The 23,469-nt window shown below is 40.4% G+C and overlaps 1 protein-coding gene across 29 annotated transcripts in view; it reads left to right on the plus strand.

Annotated features, from left to right (window-relative positions):
• Positions 1–23,469, plus strand: part of RBFOX1 (RNA binding fox-1 homolog 1) — a 1,132,467-nt gene that overhangs the window by 252,792 nt on the left and 856,206 nt on the right. For 28 of the 29 annotated variants that reach the window (XM_069030260.1, XM_069030257.1, XM_069030263.1 and 25 more), the window contains one exon: positions 15,689–15,721. In XM_069030260.1, the coding sequence (XP_068886361.1) occupies positions 15,689–15,721 (33 nt within the window). Of the gene's footprint in view, positions 1–8,500; positions 8,562–15,688; positions 15,722–23,469 lie in introns of those variants that run through there. The other variant, XM_069030303.1, reaches the window with a different exon arrangement.

Raw genomic sequence — 23,469 nt, forward strand, 5'->3', positions numbered from 1 at the left:
TATCCCTTGTCCTGTCTAGGGGTGGCCATTAATTTTGCCTCAAGTTTATAATAGGAATTAAACCCTAGTTTTGGCTTTAAGTGTGTCTCAGGTGCTTGGTTGTACCTCTTTTACCTGTGACGTGTCTTCTGCACATCATCAGCAGTGAGTTTCCCTTTAGAGTGGAATGGGAAAGTCTGGAGTCCCAAAGACTCAGAGGAATAAAGACAAATTCAGGGCTAACATATCTGAACATTGATTGAAAGGCTGGGTAGAAGGTTTCTAACTTGGCTGCATAGGCTGAACTCTGGATCAGTCGCTCCAAATTGAACTTAGAATTGCCAATATTCACTTTTTCCTTTTGATTTTGAACTTATGTGGAAAGATGAACTCCTTGGTTTCTTCACATTCAAGATATTTGCATCTCTTTTTTTTTTTTTTGCAAATGGAGAACACGGACCTCAAAAGCTGAGACTAGAGATCATAACAGATTGTCTTGTATAACCTTTATAGCTTGACTGGATCTCCTGCTAGTTTCTTGCTTGCCTTGATTTTAGCATCTCTGTCAGAGTCCTTAGCAGACCTTCTGAAGGTCTAATGCTATTGTATGAAGATCTAGTATAATAATTTATCTCCTGTCTATAATTGCTATCATTATCTAAGTTATAATTTGGAGTTCCACAGTAGGCTGGGGGCCATTAGGTTTACAAAAAGAAATATCAGGTACAATTTCCCTTTGCTTACACGAAAACCTTGGTTTTATCCTTTTGCAGCTGATTGGTTGTATTGCAATGAACCTTCAGAAATCTAGAGTCTGGCACAGAGTGCAGAACTCCTTTTTTCTCTGCCCCTCTCATGGTGTAACTCTGAAAGTACTTTTCCCATCACTATCCAGTGTGTCAAACCCAGTGATATTGCAGAGAATACTGAAATACTGTTTGTGTATTCACAGCTGCCAGTTCAGATCTGAGAGATTCACCTCTGACAAGTTAATATGAAAATTTAAAAAGGCTGGGGGGCCTCTATCATTGGCAAGAAATACTTTTACATTATTTCATTTATTATCAAGATGTTACTGAGCCACAGGATAATTGGTGTGAAAACAACAACTTGTCTGAAAACAGCATTGCTTTAGATTGGGATTTTTCTGTATGTCTGAGAAGGCTTAGGGTTGCAATTCCACCTACTGTGCCAGAGTTTTATGCAACAAAAATATCTTTTTTTAATTTTTTTTTTTTAAATGTAGCTCTCTAGGGAAAATAATATATGCAGTAGAACTGCTGAAATGTCAGAAAAGTCATACCAACACTCCTGGAATGGCAAAAGGTGCTTCATTCTGCAAGATGCAATTACTCCTGATGAACATTTTGGAGTAATATATGGAAAACATAGGTTTAAATATTTTTAAAATTCCTTTAGAATTAGTAACTATAGGAGAGGCCTTTGAGAATTAATCCAGATTTTCCAATTCAGAACTCGAAAAGGCACTTGAAGTGTTTGAATTGTTAACATTCAGTAACTGACTTTTCTTTAGAATGTGTCCAAAGGAACAGATTAATTTAATTAAACTCTATGTTAATAATTACACTTGGAAATTTGATTGATTACAGAAAACAATCCCAGTAGGTTTGAGTAGGCTCAGGTTGGTGCAGGGGCTGGGCTGAGGAAGGAGACGTTTGCAGAGGGCTCTGTGCAGGCACCGTTCTCCTTTTGGGGGAGAAAATCTGTCACTTTTTATGTCTTTCATAGCCCAAGTTCAAAACTTAACAGCAATAACCTTCCAACTGTATCTACATGAATTGGATGTTATGACTTCAATGAAAGACAATCTCGTGTGAGATTCTTTTGGTTACATTTCAAAGATTTATTCAAACTATATGAGGTTTTCTAAGAACGAAGCATAAAAGGATCATTTTTTTCCAGGCCCTGGTTCAATAAAGCCCAGAGGATTAAGTATGTCATTGTGAGCCTGTGGCCAGACCTGTGCACATAAATGAAATCTTGACACAATCTTTACAACGGGCATATTCTTATAACTTTGCTAAAGAATGACTTCAGAGAGGTAATTAAAGAGAGATATTTCTCATGAGTCAGGTGAAACCTCCTGCACAAAACTGGCAGGAGATCCATGCATGAGGTTTCTTCTGCCTGTCAATAGTCTGTCCCCAAAACGTTACAGAATAAATATGGTAGGAGAATATGCTCAAAAGCTATACAATGTGTATTCTGTTTGTAAGCTTCATAATGAAGGTATTTGTCTCTTCATTAGTTGATATTTTCAGTTTCCCAAGAAGTTCTGCAGGATGTTAAGGGCATAAAAGACTCTTTGTCACATCATATGAAACAGATCATGAGCGTGAAGTATCTGAACTAACCTTTCTTAAAACAGCATTACTGTGGGTCAGCAAAGTTCAAGGATTCTTCAGATCAATCTTTTTCTGTTCATGTGCAAGGGAAATTTAGGACAGGGCTTATTGTCGTGAATAAGAAATATTCTTGGAATCTAAGCTGCCAGAATCTCCAAAGTGCACACTGTAAACATTTCACTGCCTCAGTGACAGCTAAGTGAGGATGCCTTGCTCATTATCCATAAAGAATATGTGGCACAGATGAGCCCAGAATGTAAATTTCTAAGGAAATGGAGAAAATATAATTCATTTTTCATGCAGAAATGTGAGATTTTTTCTTTTTCATGCTGAAAGGTTCATGGAAAATTAATTAGTAGAAATCTAACAAATGTGCCGGTAATGCTGTAAAAGTACTTTTCAACACCAAAGGAAATAAGGGAGGCTGCAATCTCTGAGGTTAAATGGAAAACAGGAGGAGCAAATGGGCCCTCAATAGCAGCTGTTCATTATAGAATTTTTAAATAAATGACAGAAATTAGCAGAAATCTAAAGAGGGAGATGTAGTTTACTGCAATGGGGGATGAAATGCAATAACTGTCTTAAAATTCACAAGAGCTTCTGAAAATTTGTTAGCATTTTGCAAAATGTTCTCTGAAGGGAGATAGTTGCAGTCCGTGCATCTTTGTGAGCACTGTCACAGTTAAATGTCTGTGTGCACTTACCAAAACTGCAGCCATTTCAATGACACATTTAATTTTCCTGAAAGATGAGGGATTTACTGCAGTGCAGAGAGAAGCCTGTTTGTTTACTGGCAGGTGAGTTGGGGCAGGCACGATTTAAGTGTCCCAAAACAACGAGAGGCTGGTTGGTATTTCTGGAGTCGTATCCATTATTTACATTTACTAGGCTGTGAGGGTATTTGCAGCAATGTCACACTAACCTCCATGAATTCTTGATTGAGAAATAAAAAATTAACACTATGGACTGATGGGAACACTGGTGGATAGAGACAAGTGGTTTTAGAGCAAGCATGGTGTAGGCAGGCTGGTACCACAAACAGAGCCAGCATCTCAGAGCAGCATTTAGTGCAGTAGAGCTTCCACACGGGATTGATTCCATGCCAACCCTGCCCTTCACACCTACCCCCAGAGCTGTGACTGGAGAGGAGTTTGCTTTTTTTGCTTGGATTTCTAGATTTGCTGGGTTGTCTAAACTTCCCTCAGCTGTGGAAACAAGATTCAGAGCAGTTGTTTGAGCCACGATTTCCCTCTGTCAGGTTATGTCAGATTATCTTTTAGCAGCCCGAGGAGCTGCTTGTCCCCTGTGCCCCCTCCCCTTTTAGGTAGGGGTTCTTGCCCTGAGCCTGTGGGGATGGGGGTCCTGAGGAAATCAGCAGAAACGGGCCCTGCTGAGGTGACAAACAGCCTGGAGTCAGGGAAGTCAAAAGGCAGGTGACAGCCTCACTTTGGTAGCCTGTGGAATAATGGTGATGATTAGTCAGAAGTACAAAAGTGAAAAGCAGAACTCTTGTATGGTTTGTTTCTTAGTAACAGCTGGAGGAGGAACTGCCCGTGATGCCAAGGCTTGTGCTGAACACCACTGGTTTTAGGAACTATTTGTGTTGGACTGGGGGTCACAGCCTTGGCTGCTCTGATACAGGGTCTGGGTTAATTTTTTGGCAGCTCCCGAAACATCACCTGTAAATTTCTTCTCATTTAAAGCAGTCACCTCCCTCAGAACTAAAAGAAATCAGGGTGTAAAAGGGAGCCAGCCTGCACACACAAGTTACATCAGCAGCACACAACTGTGTGTTCCTGATCCGCTCTGGCTGTGGCTTGGTGCTTTATGTGGGGCTTCAGTGATGTTTTGTGTTCTTTCTGTTTTTAAACAGCAACTTCCACTAAAGTCTCCTTTAAGTGAAACTGAATTTACTTTTATTTTATATTGACGTGATTTCTCTCTCCCAAATCTGGTTGTTGGTGTTTTTTTTGCTGGTTTATCATCTTGAACAGATGGAGCCCTGTAATGTTCCCTTGGTCTAAACAGAAGGACCTGGCTCAAGGTTCATAAGCAGGAGGCTTTCATCGGCTTTGAAAGGGGTTTTCAACAAGACCTGGTTTAGTATTAGAGCCTTCTGATCAAGGATGTTTAAGGGGTACATTGTAATTGGAAAGCATTTGCATGGACTTCTTAATTATTTTTAATCATTCACTGTACATAAATCCTGGAGCAGAGAGCTTAAAGAAAAGCTGATTTATTTTTGAATATTTTTTTTGCACAGGGAAGATTCCAAAACACAAGGCTATTTCTACAGGACCCTTGAGGGAAACCACTTGTTACTGCATTTCATTACATTGCTTAGATTTTAATTCTGAAATGTACAGAATATTACCTGTACATTATCCTGCTTTTTAACCACACCTTTAAAGTCAGAGGATCCTCTCCTGAAGAGAATAGCTGTTGTTTATTGACAGTTTCTGCTTCCTAATTTAAGGCTTTCAGTAGTGCCCATATTTAAAGTATTTTACATAATTCATTGCACTATTTTCTTCCTGCCCTAGGAAATTATAAGCATCTCTTGCTGTGCTCTTTCACTCCAAGGATTAAGGCTCTTTTCATATTCGTACCTGTTAGGAATTCTAATAACTGGTGTGTCAGTGAGCTCTGGGTGATGGTCAGAAGGGGAAGGGGAGGCTGTGAGGATGGCTTCTGCAGCACTGCTGGAAGTGTTGGGGGAGTATTTATGGGCGAAATTTCAAATTTATTTGTCCCAGTTCAGAGGGAGGAAGGTTTGCAGCATTAAACACAGCCAAGAGACAGGTATAACCCTACTAATGCTGAGAAATCAGGAGCAAAGGATTTGAATAGCTTACATCTGGGTTTGAGACCGAGTGATACATCTCTTATTTTGTCTGCCTATCAGTATTGAATGAACAACAGCTGTAGCTTAGAAACAGATGAGTCTTTCTCTTAGGAAACGCTTCTGTTAAGGGCTTTTTACAGCCCTGTCACAGTTTAAATGGACTTTCAAGCTGTGCTGGTGTTAAGTCCCCCGTTTGGGGCTGGGGTAATGGAAGAATTGCTATCCATTTCCTGCTGCAGTGACTGTCTCGTTGTCAGAAGTTACATATTTTAAAATATGACTCAAAATTCTGAATTGTCTGACACATGGCACTTATGTAGCTAACTCTTAGGGCACTGATGTGTTTTGTGTAATTCATTTTGCAGTAATAGCCCCCAAATATAGTAAAAAATCATTTAAAGGAAGTATTTTAGGTAGTTAAAACTGAAAAATACTGACCACAAATCTTAAACTTCCCCACAGGTAAACGAGCTGTGCACTACTTTATCCTGGTGAAGTATCTCACTGCTCTCATCCTACTGATCTATTCCCAGCCCCTTTTTTAATGTTTTAAAAGTGTTGCTGCTATGAGGTCATTAAGAAGGAAATGTTTATTTCAGTTTACATCAAACTACCCCAGACCTCCTCCCTCCCAGTCATGAGGCTGCTGCTTTCCCTAGTGACTGGAATCTTTGGGAATGGTGATGTCTTCCTCCTGTGCAGTTTACCACGAGAATCTCACACCAGGTTAACAGAGCTATGGATATGCACCATCAGCTCGGAGTCGTCCCAGCAAAGAGATGGAAAAATACTTGATTATCTCTACCTCGGTGTAAGACAGCGACCTGAACTGGAGATATACTCAAGCTGTGAATGTCAGGGATAAATAGGCAGCTTACAAATGGCATTGAAAACGATCTGTGCTGCTGCGAGGAAAAAAAGATTTGGTTTCTCATTGTTCTGCTGGCTTCGGGTTGATTTTTAAAAAAAAGAAAAGTGGTGTGTTTTGATGATGATTATACACAGTAATGGCTTTGGAAAGTGCAGGAGCTCTTTTCTTCAAATGTTTGCATTTTAGGGTGAATTTCTTAGACTGGGCTGCTTGGTGTGGCTGCCTCAGCTCATGCAGTGACAAGCAGGAGCAGCTCTGTCCTAGTGCAGCACAGGCCTGTGGCATTAATGTGTCAACATCTGTTCGCTACAGCAGAGGTACAACGACCTTGGCGTCTCATCATTAATTTCCCCAAAACAAACCATCCAGAACTAGTGCTGGTAGAAACAATTTGAAGAACATCAGCATATAGTCAAACTTGTTTAGTCTTTGACATTGATAGAGGGGTTGTTGCTTTTATGACCAAAACTCAACAGGACCACGAAGGCGGGGCCTTGCTTTGCCCAAGGGCTGTGGACACGCTGGTGCTGCCAGGAGACTCATCCCTGGGAAAGGAGGGAGTGAGCATCCAGACCTGAGAGGACCTTGGCTGACTTCACAGGCTGCATTTTAATCAAAATGCATGGGAACACTGGCAAAGAGCTCTATCTTCATTTCTGTGCCTCGTGGCCTCAGAGCATGGGTGGATAAATGATGGAGGAGGCAACATGTCCCCCTGGGATACGGGAATTTGTGTTTGTACCAGGCCAGACCTTCAGCCCCTGGCAGCTGAGGACAGCACAGCTGTGCCTGTGGCTGTTGCCTCAGGACCTGGCCCACACTTTGTGCTGCTTCTCATTACTGTCCCTCAAACCCACACCCAGCTCCAAACAACGCCCTGAAACCTGGGAGCGCGCAAAGGTGCAGCTGCTGTTCTCAGGGGGACGTTGTGTTCGTAGAAGGATTTATTTGGGAGGGGAATCTGCTGGTCAGAGCAGTGGCAGAGGGGCTGAGAGGCCACTGTTGCCCATGGCTAGTGGCTCCTGGGGGTGGCTGTTGGGGACTGAAGCACCCTGGGCCACCACACTGCCCAGTCTCACTTCCCAGCTCCTGCCACAGCTGCTCCAGCTGCTCCTCACACACGTGTGGGACTCTGAGGTGCCCTGAGTCCCAAAAAGGGGCAGAAAGAACTCCTTTGTGCATTTGAACTCCTTCCCAGAAAGGGTTTTAAATGAAGGGAAATCCTTCCTTAGCCTCAGGTTTGGCAACAGTTTAAATTTAAGGAAGTTATAAAGGTATAATTGAAGTGCTTTGTCCTGCAAGCTCTAATGATGGCAAATCAGATATATTTGTATAAAAATGAATTATTTATTAAGACAAACAAACAGACAAAAGACAACAGATGGAAGGAAGATCTTAATCAGAATGACTTGCTACACTGCATAAAACTAAAAAAGTATAGTAGATTATGGCATCATAAAACAGTGCATTATATCAAGGTACCTATATTAAAGCTTGCAAAAGTAATGGTATTGATTAGGAGTTGAATGTAACTTACCACCAAAATAACGATAATGTACAGATTCCTTCACTTAACCCCAGGGCAGTAACCATGGAGTAGGCACCCTACTCATGGGAGAAACTCCATACATTTCCAGGAAAATGCATGGAAGATTTCTACTCTGTGAAAGTTTGGTGAGGCTTTTATGGTTGTAAAGTAGATGGCTGTCAGACAGAAATCCAGCTTACCTTGTCAGATCTCCCTTCAAACCAAGATGTTTATTGGCACCTGGGAGGTGCCAGCCCAGTGTTAACCCCATGGCACCAAAATGACTCCCTACAAGGACAGCTTGTCCTGTTTGAGTTATCTGAGTGAGATTTTATGGGGGGTAAGATGTCCTGCTACTCCTGTTTATGGTGGTGGCTGCCAGCAGCATCACCTTCCCATGACCTGGGCAGAGCTGGGAGATGTCTCAGCTCTGGCAGTGCCATTACCCAGCTCCTGTCCCTCAACAGAGGAGATGAGACCCCGAGGGTCCAGGGGTGTCCCCTGTCATGGGCACTGGCCCTTCTGTGGTCAGCACTGCCCCAGGGCTGGCGAGCCCAGGGCACAGGGCAGCGACCAAAATTCATTAAACTGCTGGAAGTTTCCAGAAGTGTGGGCTGCCTGGGAGATGCGAGCCGTGGGTCACTGTTAATGGAGTTACTGGGTTAAGTTCATCATAATGTTTGACCTCGTGTTTGGGAGGCTGATGGTGTGTGAACGCCTGGCTGCTGCACAGGAGGGATGGGGATGCAATTTTCGGGGCTAATGATTCTGCTGACCTGATGTCCTCATACAGCTGCTTTCTATTACTGTCACTTAACTGGGACAGGGGAGGCTCAAGGGACTGACTTGCTATAATGAGCTGGCTGTGCAATTATGGCAGTTACTGCAGGACACCGGGGCTAAATCCATCTCATTTTTGCTTCATCATCTATTTTTATATTATTCTGGCATAATGTGGGCATTCCAAAAAATGTGAGTTTATTGCTCCTGGGTGAAATGGATAGTGCTAATAGTGCTGCTGGGTGTTGTGAGGCAGGCATGGCAAGGGAATTATTTCATTGCTGCCTTTTCACTCTGTCCTCTTGCCTCGGCGCTCTGGAGCCTTACAAAATTATTGACACATGAAAAGAAATCACCAGAGATCTTTCTGTTTATATTTATATTCCAGTTGTTTGGGTTTTTTTCTTGCTAAATTAAGCAGGGAGCATTAATGTCATTTTTACCAGAATCCATGGAAAAGCTGCAGTGGCTCAACAGTTTACTTGAAAATGCTTTGTTTACCTTGAATTTCAGATTTAGTTTATTGCAGTTGCACTCTGGATCATGAACTTCTACCATCTAACAAGTGTGAAATCCTACTTTCGTTGACATATAGAAATTGCCAAGATTATCCTAGGAGGCAGTGCAGCAGTGCATGTGGATATTTTGCTAAAAGTATGGATAAAGTAGGTTTAGGTTACTTTTAAAAGGACAGCAAACAAAGACCATGCATTTTATTGCAGACAAAATGCGTGTATTTTTTGTGGTTAACTTATTATGTCTTGATGTTTTCTCTGATTATCTCATTATGAGAGTAATGGAATTTATTCCCAATATTAAAGAGGAGCTATTTGGCAAGTTCTGTGCAGTTCAGGTTGCTTCGTAAAAGTGAGTTCCATTTTCAAAGAGAAAGTCATGTTATTTTCCAACTGCTTTGTACCAGACACACAAACAGACAGAACCTTTCATGAAAATCATTGTATAAATCAGTTAGAACAAGTGTTTCAGGGATTTTTTTTCCTTATATTTATTTATTTTGCAGAATTTATTCAGGTTACACTACAGAAATTTTTAAAAAGATGGCATTATGACTGAGACTTCTTACATTAAGTGAATTGTCTGTAATAACTACTCCACATTTTGCAGACTGCTTTAGAGAGAAAATTCAGCTTAAAAATCTTAAACAGCCAATATTAACTGAGCATCACAAATATTGTTAGGAAGTAGTTAAGGGCAGACATATTTTTCACCAACTGCTAAAGTCATTGCCTGCATACTTACTGAGTTAACAAAAATTTGGAGTAACCTGATGCTGTTATCCATAGCAGTAAATAAAGTGAGTAAAATTTAATTAAAGATACATATCTATGAAATATGAGTCTTGATTCGCCCTGTTCTCCCTTCAGCATATTCCATTCATGTATGTCTTTAATAGATTGGATTTTTTTAATGGGCAGTCATGTGTAACAACCACAGGTTGTTATGTTTAGCCTTGTGGAAGCCCTAGAGAGCTGACCCTGCAGGATATCCCAGGATTTTCTCACTTGTGCTTTCAGGAGCAAGTACTGAAGAGCAACATTTTACCCTCACAGCTTCTGTGGGGCCCAGGGCTTTGCTTTAAAAAATTAAACCTTGGCTTTTGAAAATGTAGGTGTTCATTTTGATGTCCCAGGCAAAAACCTGTCTGAGAGTTCTCTTTTCTAGAGGGTCTCACTTTGTCTATCTTGTTTATATTGTGAAGAGAGGAGCTGCTATAAATAAACCTCTTAAAGCCTTCACAGCCAGTTTTAAAAAAATATCCAGGATGTTAATCAAGAAATATTGTTTTAGTTTAGAACTTATCTGAGCATTAGTCAGAACAAGGGTAAGAACACAAATGAAAAACCCAGCCTCCATGAGTGAATATTTTTGGGTCAAGTTCCACCTTCCTGATACTCAGGAGCTTTGGTGACCATCAAGGATTAGGTTTATAAAGGGTCATGTACAGTTTCTTGGTAGTCTAAGGACTGGGCATGTAAAAGTTAATTTTGCTTCACTTTCCAGAATTGTTTTTAGAAATCAAGAAGGAGGTGAATGAAAACTAATGAATTATCAAGAAGAACTGCTTTAGCAAGAAGGTGATCTCTCTTGCATGCTTATTTTTCTATGCTCTTGAGGGAGAGATTTAAATATGTTTAAAGAACAATTTAGATTTATAGCTATATTTATCATGATTTCTTCACTAAATTTGGCAGCATTAGAATTCCATGTTTCAAAGGCACAATGCTTTAGGAAGTGAAGTATTACAATATGGTTTGGCTTATTTTTCTAGTTCTGTCAACACTAAAAGTGCCAGAGAGTACATTGCAATATTCCTAAAGGCTTGTTGGATTGTTTGTTTTTACCTTTTTTTTTCCTCCTGTTCCCCTGCTGTTGTTTATAACAGTGAAGCACTGATATTACAGGTAATTGTTCACATCATGGAGTCAGAGGCAGTGAAGAACACTCAGTATAAGGCTGGTTTCTTTACACCCTGTCATGAAATATCTCCAGCAGCTCAGATTCTGCTCAGTGGCCTGGACTGTGAACCACAGTCATAAATCTGTTCTGAATCCTGAGGAGCCAGGCTGGCAACTGCTCCAGGCAGACAAAAAGTGGGGAAAGCCAGTGGGCAATCAATCTCCCATCCCTCCTGACCCACAGGTGGATTCCCAATTTAATAGAAGGCTGCAGCACAGTGATTATCACAGTGTAATTTTTAATACTGCCTGAGCTCAGTGAGACAAACCTTTAAATGCAGACTTTCACGTTTGTTCAGATAAATGCCAGGACATCCTCTAGTCAAGTCTCTGCCCTTGGTCTCATCAGTGCAAATCTTGCTGAGTTCCCTTGTAGGGTGTTACTGAGCAGATTCAAGACTGGTTCAGCAGTGGAGGTGTTGGTCTCCAGGATTGTCTGTCTGTCAGATATTTTGTGTCTAAAAAGAAATAAAATTAATTCTGTCTTGTCATTAACAGCTCCAATCTCATTAATACTATTTCTAGGTTTATATCTTTTCTTCATGCTTAAAATCCTATTTGCCTATTATTCCAAACAAATTTCCAAAGTCCAAAGATGGTTTTCTTTAGCTTATTTTGAGTGTTTATTTGCAGCATATTTTTTTTCTAGTCCTGGCCTCATTTTTTTTAAATCCCTTTTCTCATTCCATAGGAACCCCAGAAAGGGGAAAGATATTAAAGGTAAAAACTGGTGGGTTTTTTTTGGTGGTTTTTTTTTTTTTTTTTTTTAATGTACAAAATTCAGATTGATGTGAGAAGGTGAAAAAAATTAAGAAAATATTTTTTTTAGAAAAATAAGTGACAGAAAAAGGGCTTCACACGTGGATGAGATGGGGTAGTTCAGTGAAATGGTCACTCACCTTCAGGGACATGATAGATGAGAATCCTGGCTCAAAACATGTACCTTTCAATTTTTTCCTTTTTTTTTTCTTGTCTTTGAACTTTGACACAGGGAATTTCATGTACTTTTAATACAAAATTGACATTAAATTAGCTTTCCAGTTTCAAGTTTGAGGAGCTTTCTTCGTTCAAGAAAGTTTCCTTTATTTCCTTCTGGTAAGGTGTTGGCTTGAGATATGTAACAAATAGCAGCTCTTTGCTTTCTGGCTTAGAAGGGCAAATATTGTCCTGTGTTCATTCTGGAGAGAGGAACTACAGATGCATGCACCTCAAGATAAGACCTGTCTAAATGCTAAAAGCAGTAAACATAGTTTAAAAGACTTTTTTTGCAGTGTTATTACCATGTCTATGTTTTTGTCAGTATTCACAGGATTCCTCCTGTAAAATGGGAAGTTCTGCATTGAGTGCAACCTCCAGGAATAGCAAAAAAGCCATTTTTAAAGATGTTTTCTGTCAGTCACATCTAGCTTGTAGCACAAGAGGAATAAATTGCATCTTCCTTGAGAAAGTGACATAAACCCAGGGTTTTATTATGTCACAGAGGGATTATGGTGAGAGACAAGGATCCATCACCTGAGCCTTAATTCCTCTTGGTGAAATTGCTGTGGTTTTAACTTGGGCATAAAATGTCATGGGGGAGCAGCAGGAGCCAGTAAATGAACATCATCCCTCCCACAACTCGTGGGGCAGAACAATAGATTACTGCAGTAGGGGGATCTGCAAAGGGAAACGAGATGACCTAATTATGACAGCACCTTGTTTGCACCCCGGTTCTCCTCTCTGCTCCTCCCTTGGCTTGTCCCACTCCCACCTTCTGGAACAACTAGCTTAGCATGGAGACATCACTCCAGGTACTTCCTCACCCAGGATTGCCTGGGATGGGGGTGAATAAATTGGTTTTATGTCTCGGGTGGCTTGGCTGCAGATCTTAGCGCTGCTTAAGGGGCTTGAGAGCTGGCAGTGCCTTCTCAGAGGATTTAATTGAGTGATCACACGGTGACACACAGACACTTCCTCAAAAGCCTCAGCAAAGAATGACTTGGAACGGCAATTCTGTGTCATAGCTGTTATACTGCTCCCATGTCTTCATTCACTGCCTTCTCAAACATGACAGCAGATACAGCTGCTGGTCTAGAAATTACAAGTTTCAGGAACATGGGGGTAGGAGTGAGGGAGAGGAAGAAATCAGTCATACAAATAGAATGATAATTCACTGTGTTGAGATGCATAAACTTAAAAATAACTGTTAAAACTTTTAGATAATTGTCAGGTCTTCACAGACTAACAATAGTCAGATCATTAATTTCATTAGTGTTATTTGACCCATAATATTAAATTACTGTGTTTTACTGTTTTTTAATTAAACATTAGCTTGAGGAATGTCATTATTTTAAGTAGGAGCACTCCATCTTTGTCTCCATTGGTACAGTGGTGAGTATACTATTAAAGATCCTAATCCCTCTGGTGGGAGGATCATTTTGCAGAGTTCCCAGAAATAACTCAGGGTGTGTTCATGTCCCTGTGTCCAGCCTGGATGCAGATGTTCTCTCAGCTGTGTAGCTTGGGCTGCTGAAGTATCTCACCAGGACAACCCTGGTGTGACAGCCTGGCACCCTGACCTGCTGTACCAGGGGCAGCTGGTGCTGCACTGCTCAACATAAAGCTCCTCTCAGCAGTGTCACTCTATTGAGTTATTTGTCATTTCGATAATTTTTCATTAGTATGCTTGGCCTAAGAATGTGCTAATGGAATTGGATAAAAATGTAAAGCTGAGAGGAATTACTAACATAGAGGAGCCAGGTGTGTTATCCAGGAAGAGATGGATGGGCTTTCAGATTGAAATAAAAGTGAATTAATGTTAGTAATAGCAAGTAAAAGGTCATGCTTCTAGGAACTAACTGGAATTCAACTGCTGAGCAGGGATTTATCAGACAGTAACTTGGAGAAGAAAGATAGGGGCTTAATATGTCCAGTGGTCCAGCTGGCCACTGGGTGACTATAAAGCACCAGGAAGGTACAAAAATATAAAAGAGAAATACAGTCTCTGGACATGTAAGGTGAATTATTAAAACAGAAGAGTAATTGCCTTGCAAGGCATTAGTGAGTCCTGGCTGGAACAGCCACATTGTTCAGTTCTAGTCACATTTCTTGCATAGCTGATAGAGAGAGAAGATAGGCACCTTTGACAGAGGGTTTAGAGCAGGATTTATGGCAGCTTCAGGAAGATCCACTCCAAATTATCGTGGTTTAAGACAGGTTTTTGGTATATCCTCTAAGATACGTGCTTTTAGTCATTTGCCTCCAAGAAATATGTAATTAAATTGATATAAGTGGACTGTAACTCTACTGAGTCTATTAGTAGAAAGACCTTGTGAGAGGACACTAGCAGAGTGACCTAAGGGAATGCCAGCAGGGAATGGATGGGAGGGCTTTATGTATGGTTCGTTTTGGAAAGGCAAAATAACTGCTAACACTAAAAAATATTGATGAAGCGGAATAACAAAAAAAAAAAAAAAAAAAAAAGAGGCAATAGGCTGTTTGTAAATAAATAGAATTTAAATAAGTTCAGTTCTGCTTGTGTGCGAGAAATTCTTGAACAGCTTCCAAAATCCCATTAGTGACAAAAATACACATTTCAAATAGAGCTGAACCTGGGTTTGAATCAGGTTAAATTAAATAACTGTTTGTGACTGCAGGTACCGTGTTGTGATGTGACAGGAGTTCATTTCCATTCCTAAATTCCTTTGGAATAAGTTTTTGACGAATCCACAGATGCCTTCCATTGAACAGCAGCTCTGCACACAAATTGTCTCTTTTGCTCTGCAGGCTGAGCTCTGTTCAATAAACACTGTGCTCTCCTCCCCCATCCCTCAGACAGGGTCATGGTTGGGCACTCCTTCTCCTGCTCCTTGGAGCTGGGGAGAATTGGTGGTGTCCTTTAGAAGTGATGATGAACACCAAGATAAAGGAAGATCTATTCTCCTGGAGACAGAATTATAGCTAGGTGTCAGTCTGGAATTTGTGAGGAGATTATTAAGGGCTTTTCAACCTAGTAAAGTGGCAACGATATTGTGACATAAAGTTCTAACAAAGACTTTTGTTTTACAAACACAGTTTAACAGCCTTCAGAGTCCAATAAAAGCTTACTAACTTCATGTCTGCTGTTTGACCTATAACAGTGTATACGTGTCTTAAAATGTTTAAGTTGCTTTAATATAAATGATGAATTTATCTCTCTTGCCAGAAGTGGATTTTGTGCAGTTTTTCATAGCAGTTGACTTTGCATCTCCCTAGTGTTAGACACTGACCTTAACTGAGCTCACAGTAACCCTTGAGTAGCAGAGAACTCGTTGATGTTTGTGCTCAGTGCAGCTTTGGTTGCTGGAAGTCAGCACTGGAGCTCCCAGGTGGCCAGACCCTGGATGCCTGTGCCCAGCAGACTGACCCCAGAGAGAAGGGTCTGGCAAAACTTCCTTTGTCACACTCCACATGGAACGTGGTCTTCAAACCGTGTTGCTTCTACCCCTGTGGAACTGAACTCTTTTCTGAGTGTATCCTGGGAATTTTTGGTGTTGGAATAGTTTATCGTTGCATTGCTCGTCATCCCTACTCAGAAACAAATTAAAAATTAGTAAAAATAGAAACATATTTTTCCAGTTCTCTTTTGGTATATTTCCTTGATTTTTACCTAATATTCCTGAATTTTACTGTAGTCTTAATATATCCCTGGTTCTGCCTCCTGATGTGCATGAGGGGTGAATAGTCTCAGTGTGAAAGACAGTTCTCTTCAGTTCTGTTCCCTGAAGCCATAATAACCAATTGATGTCAGTTACCTCAAAAGCCAATTAATCCCACTCCTGTTTTGTTGGATCAATACTAATGCATTTTTCCTGTAATTTTCAGGTTTTGACATCGCTGGATGCCAGCAAAGCTGAGGTAGGAAATTCTGTCTTATACTGGTAGAATGTTAAGTAGCTGTCTGTGCTTTTGATAGAGGGCCCAGCTTGCTTACAGTTTTTGGGGTGAAAGTTTAAGTTACTTCAGGATGGCATTTGTGCTGCTTCTAGTGCTTAATGAGCCATTCTTTGGAAATCTGGTCATGGTATAACAATATTTAAGCTCATAAAGTCCTTCTAGGAAAGTTTTGCCATTGTGCAGGTATTTCTGAAGATTTCCATGGTATCAGAACCACTCAGTTCAGAGGTTTTTCAGTGCATGTTTTATTTCCCACCCCCAGAAGGTGCAAGCTGACCTTTCCCTGTGCACTGCCATTTTTCTCCATAGCTCCTCAGCCAAGCAGGTTTGTATCTGCTGCAGAGGCAGTTCTGGGGGCTGGCACCTGTTCTGTCCATGTCCATACCCAGTTTGCCTCACTCTTCTTGTACCATATGCCATGAGCTGCTTGAGCAGACTGGGACATGAAAGAACAGATGAGTTTTGTGATGAGCTGAGTTCTCATTGAATTGTGGAGTGCCACTGGCAGTGTTGGACGTTGCCTACCTTGGGTGCTTGACATTGCTGCAGGTTAGCTTGGTCCTTTAGGACTCACATTTATTTTGTCAGTTTTTCTCTTGATGTTTGAGTAGCTCTGAATGATCTGAAGGTGTTCTTAGAGGTGAAATGATTCCGATTATTGGAGTATGTTTTGAATAACTGCTAAAGCAAAAGTGGCAGTCCTTTGTGAGCACAGACGTGTTCGGCTGCATTTGCATCTTCTGAACGTTGCTGCTGAACAAGTCACTGCACTTTTAATAACTGGCAGATATTTTAATGTGGTGCACAGGTCCTGACTCATTTATTTGTAATGTCAATTGGAAGCTCAGAGTGTTCCTCTGTGAAACCCTTCTCGGACTCACAGTAGGGAATTTGTGATGTGCTCCAAAGCTAATGTTTAACTGTGACAAAATGTGTAGGTGACTCTAACTGCTGGAGTCAGATAAATTTTTAATATGAACCTTTGGTAAATTAAATTGCATTATTAAAGAGAATAGATAAACTGTGCTAGTTACTTTAAAGAACAAGAACACAAGTTCACTTGCATACTGCAAAAGAATGAGATCATTCATTTTTATTTAGATTAAGACTGTAATATCACTGTTCAATTTAGCTGGTCTGATTCAATTGCATACTTGGCTTGTCTCAGGGAGTTTCAGGAGTAGGATTTGTATCTGTTTTTTCACTGTTGCACTGTTCAAATGTTTGGTGCTGTTATATCAAGAGCCCAGTGACAGTCGTTTTCAGTTTCTTGTTTTGTAATGGGATTTTGGGGGCTGAGATTTGTCGCTGCACAGGTACTAGTATTGACTCTGCTGCCTTCTTTAGTCTGTTTTCTTATTTATTTGTAAAATGTTCTCATGTGCTTTTTTCTCTTGTGTGTGTAAAATTCTAGGAATATTGCAAGTTTCTGAGTTGGTCAGTGGAGTTGCTTTGTTTGTTAATACTCTATTAATTTGAAAACCTTGAGTTAACACATGTGGCTGTTCTTTAAGAGCTTACCAGCTGACCTTTGTGCCCCAGCCTGTGGACCTGCTGACTTTGTAGGCATGGATCTGTGTGTGAGAGGTTATGGTTGGGTGCTGCTTCTCCCATTCATGAAAGTACTCAGAAGGATTGCCAAAGTTCCCAATACAGGGCAAATCCTAACTGAAGATAAAGGTTAATGAAATATTTTCCCAAACCAGGGCATTAATGGTGTTTGGAAATAATCTGACTGAATTCAGTGGAGTAACTCACATAAAATAGCAAATAAAAATACAATAGGCATGCAGAACTGGTTGGTGAATTTTCAGCTTGAGGGAAAAGACTCCTTTGACAGAATGGAAAACTTCCCACAATTTCTTCCTGAAACCTATATGAGCACAGCACTACAGTTCTGGTGTATTTTTGAGGCCTTCCATAACCTTGGGGATGACAAGACATACAAGACATTTCCTCAGTTTTGACAATAGTGGCTCTGTGTTTTGCCTGACTTGATTTGATTTTATTTTGCTTTACCTTTGGGTCTTCATGAGCAGTTCTGAGAAAGATACAACCCCAAATCCCCTTGTTCTGGCCCACCTTTGTGTCATGTCTTGTCCCATCAGAGCTCCTCCATTGTTTGCTGCTGCAGTGCTTGTGTGGAAGATCTCTGGTCTGCTTTTGGATAAAAAAAACCCACTTATATTTGTTTTCTAAAATCTTTTATTAGAACCTCTACTTGGTTGCTCTTGAACTGTTGATCCAAGTAGTCTTGAAATTTGTTTATTCCTCTTTCTCTGTTCTTAGGTGACATTGCTGTGTTCTCTTATTAAATTTTGTATGAAGTCTGGATGAAAACTTAGCATGTTTGCACTGCTATTGAATGTTTTAGGACGATACAAACCAGCTGGGTTATTTCTAAGTGTTGGTTGCCACAGCACTATAGAGACAAGAACATCTACAGGAAGCTGTCAAGTGATCCCAGGACCTTCCTTCCATCTTTTAACACAAAGGGCCAGCAAATAGTGACAGAGTCGAAGCTGTAGGCAGCAAAGCCTTCCAAAAATAATTGCCAAATCTGCCCACAGCGTGTCTGTTAGGGTCATAGTCATGTAAATATGCAAGTTAGAGGCATCTTAAAAAGGAATAACTTATGCATAGGTAGTCAAACACAAAGATTTTTATCACAGCTTACCCTGGTTTCTTGTTCAAACCCATAGCAGACTCTGTTGATGCCATTACAACACAGGCCTGAGATGATCTCAGATACAGCTAGATACTGTAGTAATTGCCATAACACATAGAATAAAATAAGTTTTCATGTCATTTGCTGGAACAACAGTTTGAGGAATGTCTTTTTTTCAGTTCTGCTAACTTTATCTATTACAGGTATATGGCATCTAGTCCTTTTATTGTTTTTTGTATGCACATTTTTCCTCATGAAAAGATGGCTCATTCAGCAAATTATTTGACTTTCCAGAGTGTTCTTCTTTCTAATTAGCAGTGAGTATAAATGATCTTTATGCTAGGAAAAGCATAATTTCTTTTCCTCTTTCTGAAACAAATGGTGTTACAAAAATAGAACACAGAAAGCTTGTTGTGATTCCTCTTTTCCTCTGCAATATTTGAATAAATGATGCAGTGAAGTTCAAGGCCTTCTTGTGAGAAGTGAGAGGTCATGCCTGATTGACATACAAGTTCAGCATAACTCTGTGTTAGCTCTCTGCCTGCTTTTATGAGAGGAATGTCAAGGCAGCCTATTTTTTACTCTCAAGGAAAAAAAGGGTGCCAATATGTCTCAATAAAATGGAATCAAAATCAGCTCAAAGCCCAAGGAGATTATTAAAGCAGAGTTTACAGGGAACCTAAGGATAGTAAAGAGAAGATGGCTCTAATGATAACAAAAGTGTGACTCATTTGTACAATGATCCATCAGGGCCTCAATTATCAGGAAATATCACCTTTAAGCCCCCCACTTCCCTGACATGGAAGGAACAGGTCAGGCCTGGGGAGCAGTGTTGTTCAGCAAAGGCCAGCACATGTATTCCCTTCATCCACCCTTTGCTGCTCCCTTTGTGGGGTGGAGAGAGGAGAAGAATCCTCTGACAGGACAGACAATTTTCACTGTTTTTTTTAATTTGTAAAATGTTTATGAAAAATCATGTCTGCTTGCAGGAAATATGTTTGCACGAGCGATGGGAGCGATGCATATGCAAGCTGTCCATAGCAGATATGGTCTGACAGGCACTGTGGAGGGTGATGGGAAGGGTTTGTGCTGGCTGATATTATTGTCTGCTTGCCTTGCACTGATCCTGGGGGCCCCAGGTGCAATCCCAGCCTGCCAGGCTGTGCACAGGCATGTGGTGCACGCTCTGCCCAGTGCCTGACACGCTCTGGAGGTGATACAGAACATGGCTTGAGAGAAATGAAGGAAGCCTTGTGGTGAGGCAGCAGCAGACCTGGGGGGCTCATTGCCAGCAGGACCATACCTGCTTCTCTTTCCCGCTTCTCATGCCAAGGTGAACGAATTCATTTTGGAAAAGGAGTCGTAAAATAGCAGAGCTTGCTCAGAAAATATGCCTCTACCAATGTTCCACTGTGACTGGTTTGGTGGTTTGCTGTGTGCTCTGCTCCTGGTACACTTATAATTCTTTCTGCTAGCGCATGAGGAATTTTTAAATCCTGTTGGCTGTCTGATTGATTTCTATGGGAAGACTATGATATCAATGGAAACTTTATCTGGGGAAAGATGAATGCTTGGTTGGATGCCGTCAGGGCAAATTGCAGGTGCTGTATTAAAACCCCACAGCAGATAAAAACATGTCATTCAGTCTTCCTCCACTCCCTGCCCTACTTTATTCTCCCAAGCACACTTAACACACAAGGAGCTCGTGTGCCATCACTGCAGGGGATGTGCGTGCTCAGGACAGGAGACATTTCCATTTCTATTTTTGGGTTGTTTTTCAGGATGAGTGAGTGGATTACAGCTTCTCCCTGTTCTGATGCATCAATACTTTGCATCAGCCACAGCGTTTGATTGAAACTGTGCATTGTTAATCTTATCCAGCTCTATATTCCCTCTTCCCTACAAGTGGAATGGGGCATGGAGTAATCAATCATGATGACTAATAAAGAATTTGCTATTAATATTTTTTTTAATGTTCCTATCTTTAATGTATTTACAGCAAGAAAATATTTGTATTTTAAGAAAACTACCTATCTATAGGAGTACAGGATAAAGCTTTCCTTATAGTCATAATCTTGATTATTTTAAGGGGTTTTAAAATCTCTGTAGGTTGTAGTAGGACTTTAGTATTTATCAAGAGGATAATTATTGCAGTAAGATTGTAATTTTTGCTTGATCTGTTGAAATCACTTTAGATTTGGCTAAATCAAGCTGTCACAAATTGTGTATAAGTAGGTACCAGTATTTTTTCTTAAAAATATAATTATGGCAATAATGCCATAATTCTGTAAAATGTAACTAAAAATATTTATAATTTCAAGTGTAAAATCAAGAAGTATTAATTAAAATTATTTTTAATTTTCAAGCTTTTAGAGCTGAACAGTTATAACTGTGCAGAAGTTGGGATTTTGATGTCGTGCCTTAAGTAATTTCCACTAAAAAGTTTTTTTCAATCATGTAAGCTGAGGAAGGGTCTGAACTTCCCAGTGGAAGGTGTTTCTGGGTAACTCAGTGTCACATATAAATCCTGCTGAGCACCTACTGTGTCTCCAGATACCCAATAAACCCTTGATTGTCAGTGATGGGAGCTCCCAGCTGTAGCAATTATCCTGACAAGTTAATATGGACATTCCAAATGTGTCAGGAAGGAAATTCACGGCAGTGTGTGCCTGCTGGGTGACCCTTGGATGTGACTGAACCTATCAAATACCTGCCTTCATCAGGATTTGATGGATTCCCCTCCAACTTTTTATTACCAAAGGCAGAATCCTGACTTCCTTTTATAGTGTTGAGGTTTAACCACATTAGCTACATATATATGTATAAAGACTGTACAAAATGGATGGAGAAGACTTATACAAAGTTTTCATCCATTTTTAACTTGAGCATGAATTTCTAGGATTGTGCTCCTTCTGTCTGAAATCCTGTGCAGTAATTTTAAGCTGTGCAGTGTGAGACACAGTCTTGCTGTAGCTGCTACTGTAAAACCTAATTTGCTGCATAAAATATGAGAGCTATAGTGAAATATGAGCCTGGAGAGCAACTCTTTTGATCTTGAGTAGTCAAAAGGTTGGCATGTATAATGGTATGAAAATAAATGATGTCAAAACTGTAGGATATAATTTATGGTTTGGGGACTACTTTACTCATGGAAGCAGAAGCTTCTACCACTGAAAAGCAAGTAGCTCAACAAAAGATAATGAATGGAAATTACAAACTTTCATAAACCCCCAGATAGATTGAATTGTGCAATACATCAGTTTAGGCACAACCAGTTGTCTAGTTTACTGATTATATATTATTAAATACAGCATTTATTAAACATATAATTGGAACTAGAGCCTTCATTTTGTATTCCTTCAAGTAAGTACTAGGCCTTAATTGTCATCCAGTTTGGCAAGGACTTGGACACATAAATTATGTTTACTCAGTCCGAGTGACAAAAGCTTGGGTCTTGTAGGCTCTTGAAAAGGTGCTTTTTCAGCTGTCCCAGCACAGTTTGAAGAGTCCCCAGGTGTGTCGTGGTGCTCTGAGGGGAGGGATTACAAAACAAGGTCAGAATATTTGTTGACTGAAGTCTTTATGGCTATGATACCACACAGGTTCTTATGTGTGGCTCTGGTAGCTGAGCCTCTGTTGCCTACACAGGCTTTAGAGTTCAATTTATTTTAATATACCTATGAAAAGTGGTCCATGGACTAATTCAGTTACCTCAATCTGCTTCATTCAAAGTTGCACAACCTTCCCCAATAAAGTCTTTATCTTGGCAAACAGTCTTTTAACTGGCTTTGGGGTTTTGTTTGCTTGGTTTTGTTTTTGATGGGGGTTGCTGTTTTTTTTTTATTTCTGGCTGGTTTTTTTTTTTTTTTGCTTGTTTGTTTTGGTTTTGTTTTTTCGGTTTTTTGTTTGTTTGGTTTTTTTGAGCTCCTATCTTTCTCTTGAGGTCTGCTTTGTGAAGTTTGCATAGGCTTCTCTTTTGTCCTTCTCTCACCCAAATGCTGCTCAGTGCCTTTGGTCAGGGCTCCAAGGCTGTTTATAGGACAGGGTGGGACCCACGGCTGGCATCGCTTTGGATGTCACTGCACTTTGGAGAATGAGCTCCTGCAGGGGAAATGTTGTACCCAGACCTCCACAGCTCTGATGTGGCTGTTTGGGCTCATATTGACCACTGAGCCTGAAACTGGAATTTTCCCCCAAGGATCTAAAAACTGCATTGCCAACAGCAACCCCCCTGCCCCACCCAAACCTATAGGGACCGGACTCCTAAGAGGCTTCTGAAGGAAATTAGATTTAATAATGACAGCTGTGAAGCATCCTGCATGCCTTTTCTGCATGTGTATCTATAGACACACCCATTTTTATGGACATGTGTCTCCAGAATGTGTTCCAGTAAAGTGCATCAGTAGTTTGATGGCCACAGATGTGAATATAGGCTCGTCTCACTAAAGGGTTGGTATTGACTTGAAAGTGCACTTTGCTTATTGATTCTGTTTCTTACTTTCCTTCCATGTCCTCCTGCTGAATGCTGTAAGTTTTCACTGCCTATAGGAGAATTTGGACGTGTTTTGATGAAGGTTTTAAAGATGATGCATTAATCACACTTTTCTCAGTGCTCAGTTGTGGATTTCAAGAGTATCACACTGTCACAGCTCTAGATGTGCCATATTGATCTTGATGATTAAATCAGCCAGAGGAAACTTGATTTCTGAGGGAAAACTTAATATTCTCAAAGACCAAATGTCTCCTAAATATTTATAGGTTACAAAAGTTGATCAAATACCTTTGTTCTCTGATTGTTACAGTGAACAGCAACACTTAGTTCAAATTCTCTTTATCCTGATGTGATGTAGTAATATATAAATTCCTGTTTAAGTGTTTTCAATCATGTGAGTACACAGAGGTAACTTTTTTCTTCTATCTTGGCAAGGCAGGAAGATAAATAGGTGAAAACGTGTATGTGTTTAAGCGATAAAGTTGGTTTAATGGTTCTTGGGGAAAAAATTTCCTGTGGTACATAGAGCAGTGACTTGATTGAACAGGA

This window comes from Aphelocoma coerulescens, chromosome 14 (assembly GCF_041296385.1).
Source record: "Aphelocoma coerulescens isolate FSJ_1873_10779 chromosome 14, UR_Acoe_1.0, whole genome shotgun sequence".
NCBI classification, from domain to species: Eukaryota; Metazoa; Chordata; class Aves; order Passeriformes; family Corvidae; genus Aphelocoma; species Aphelocoma coerulescens.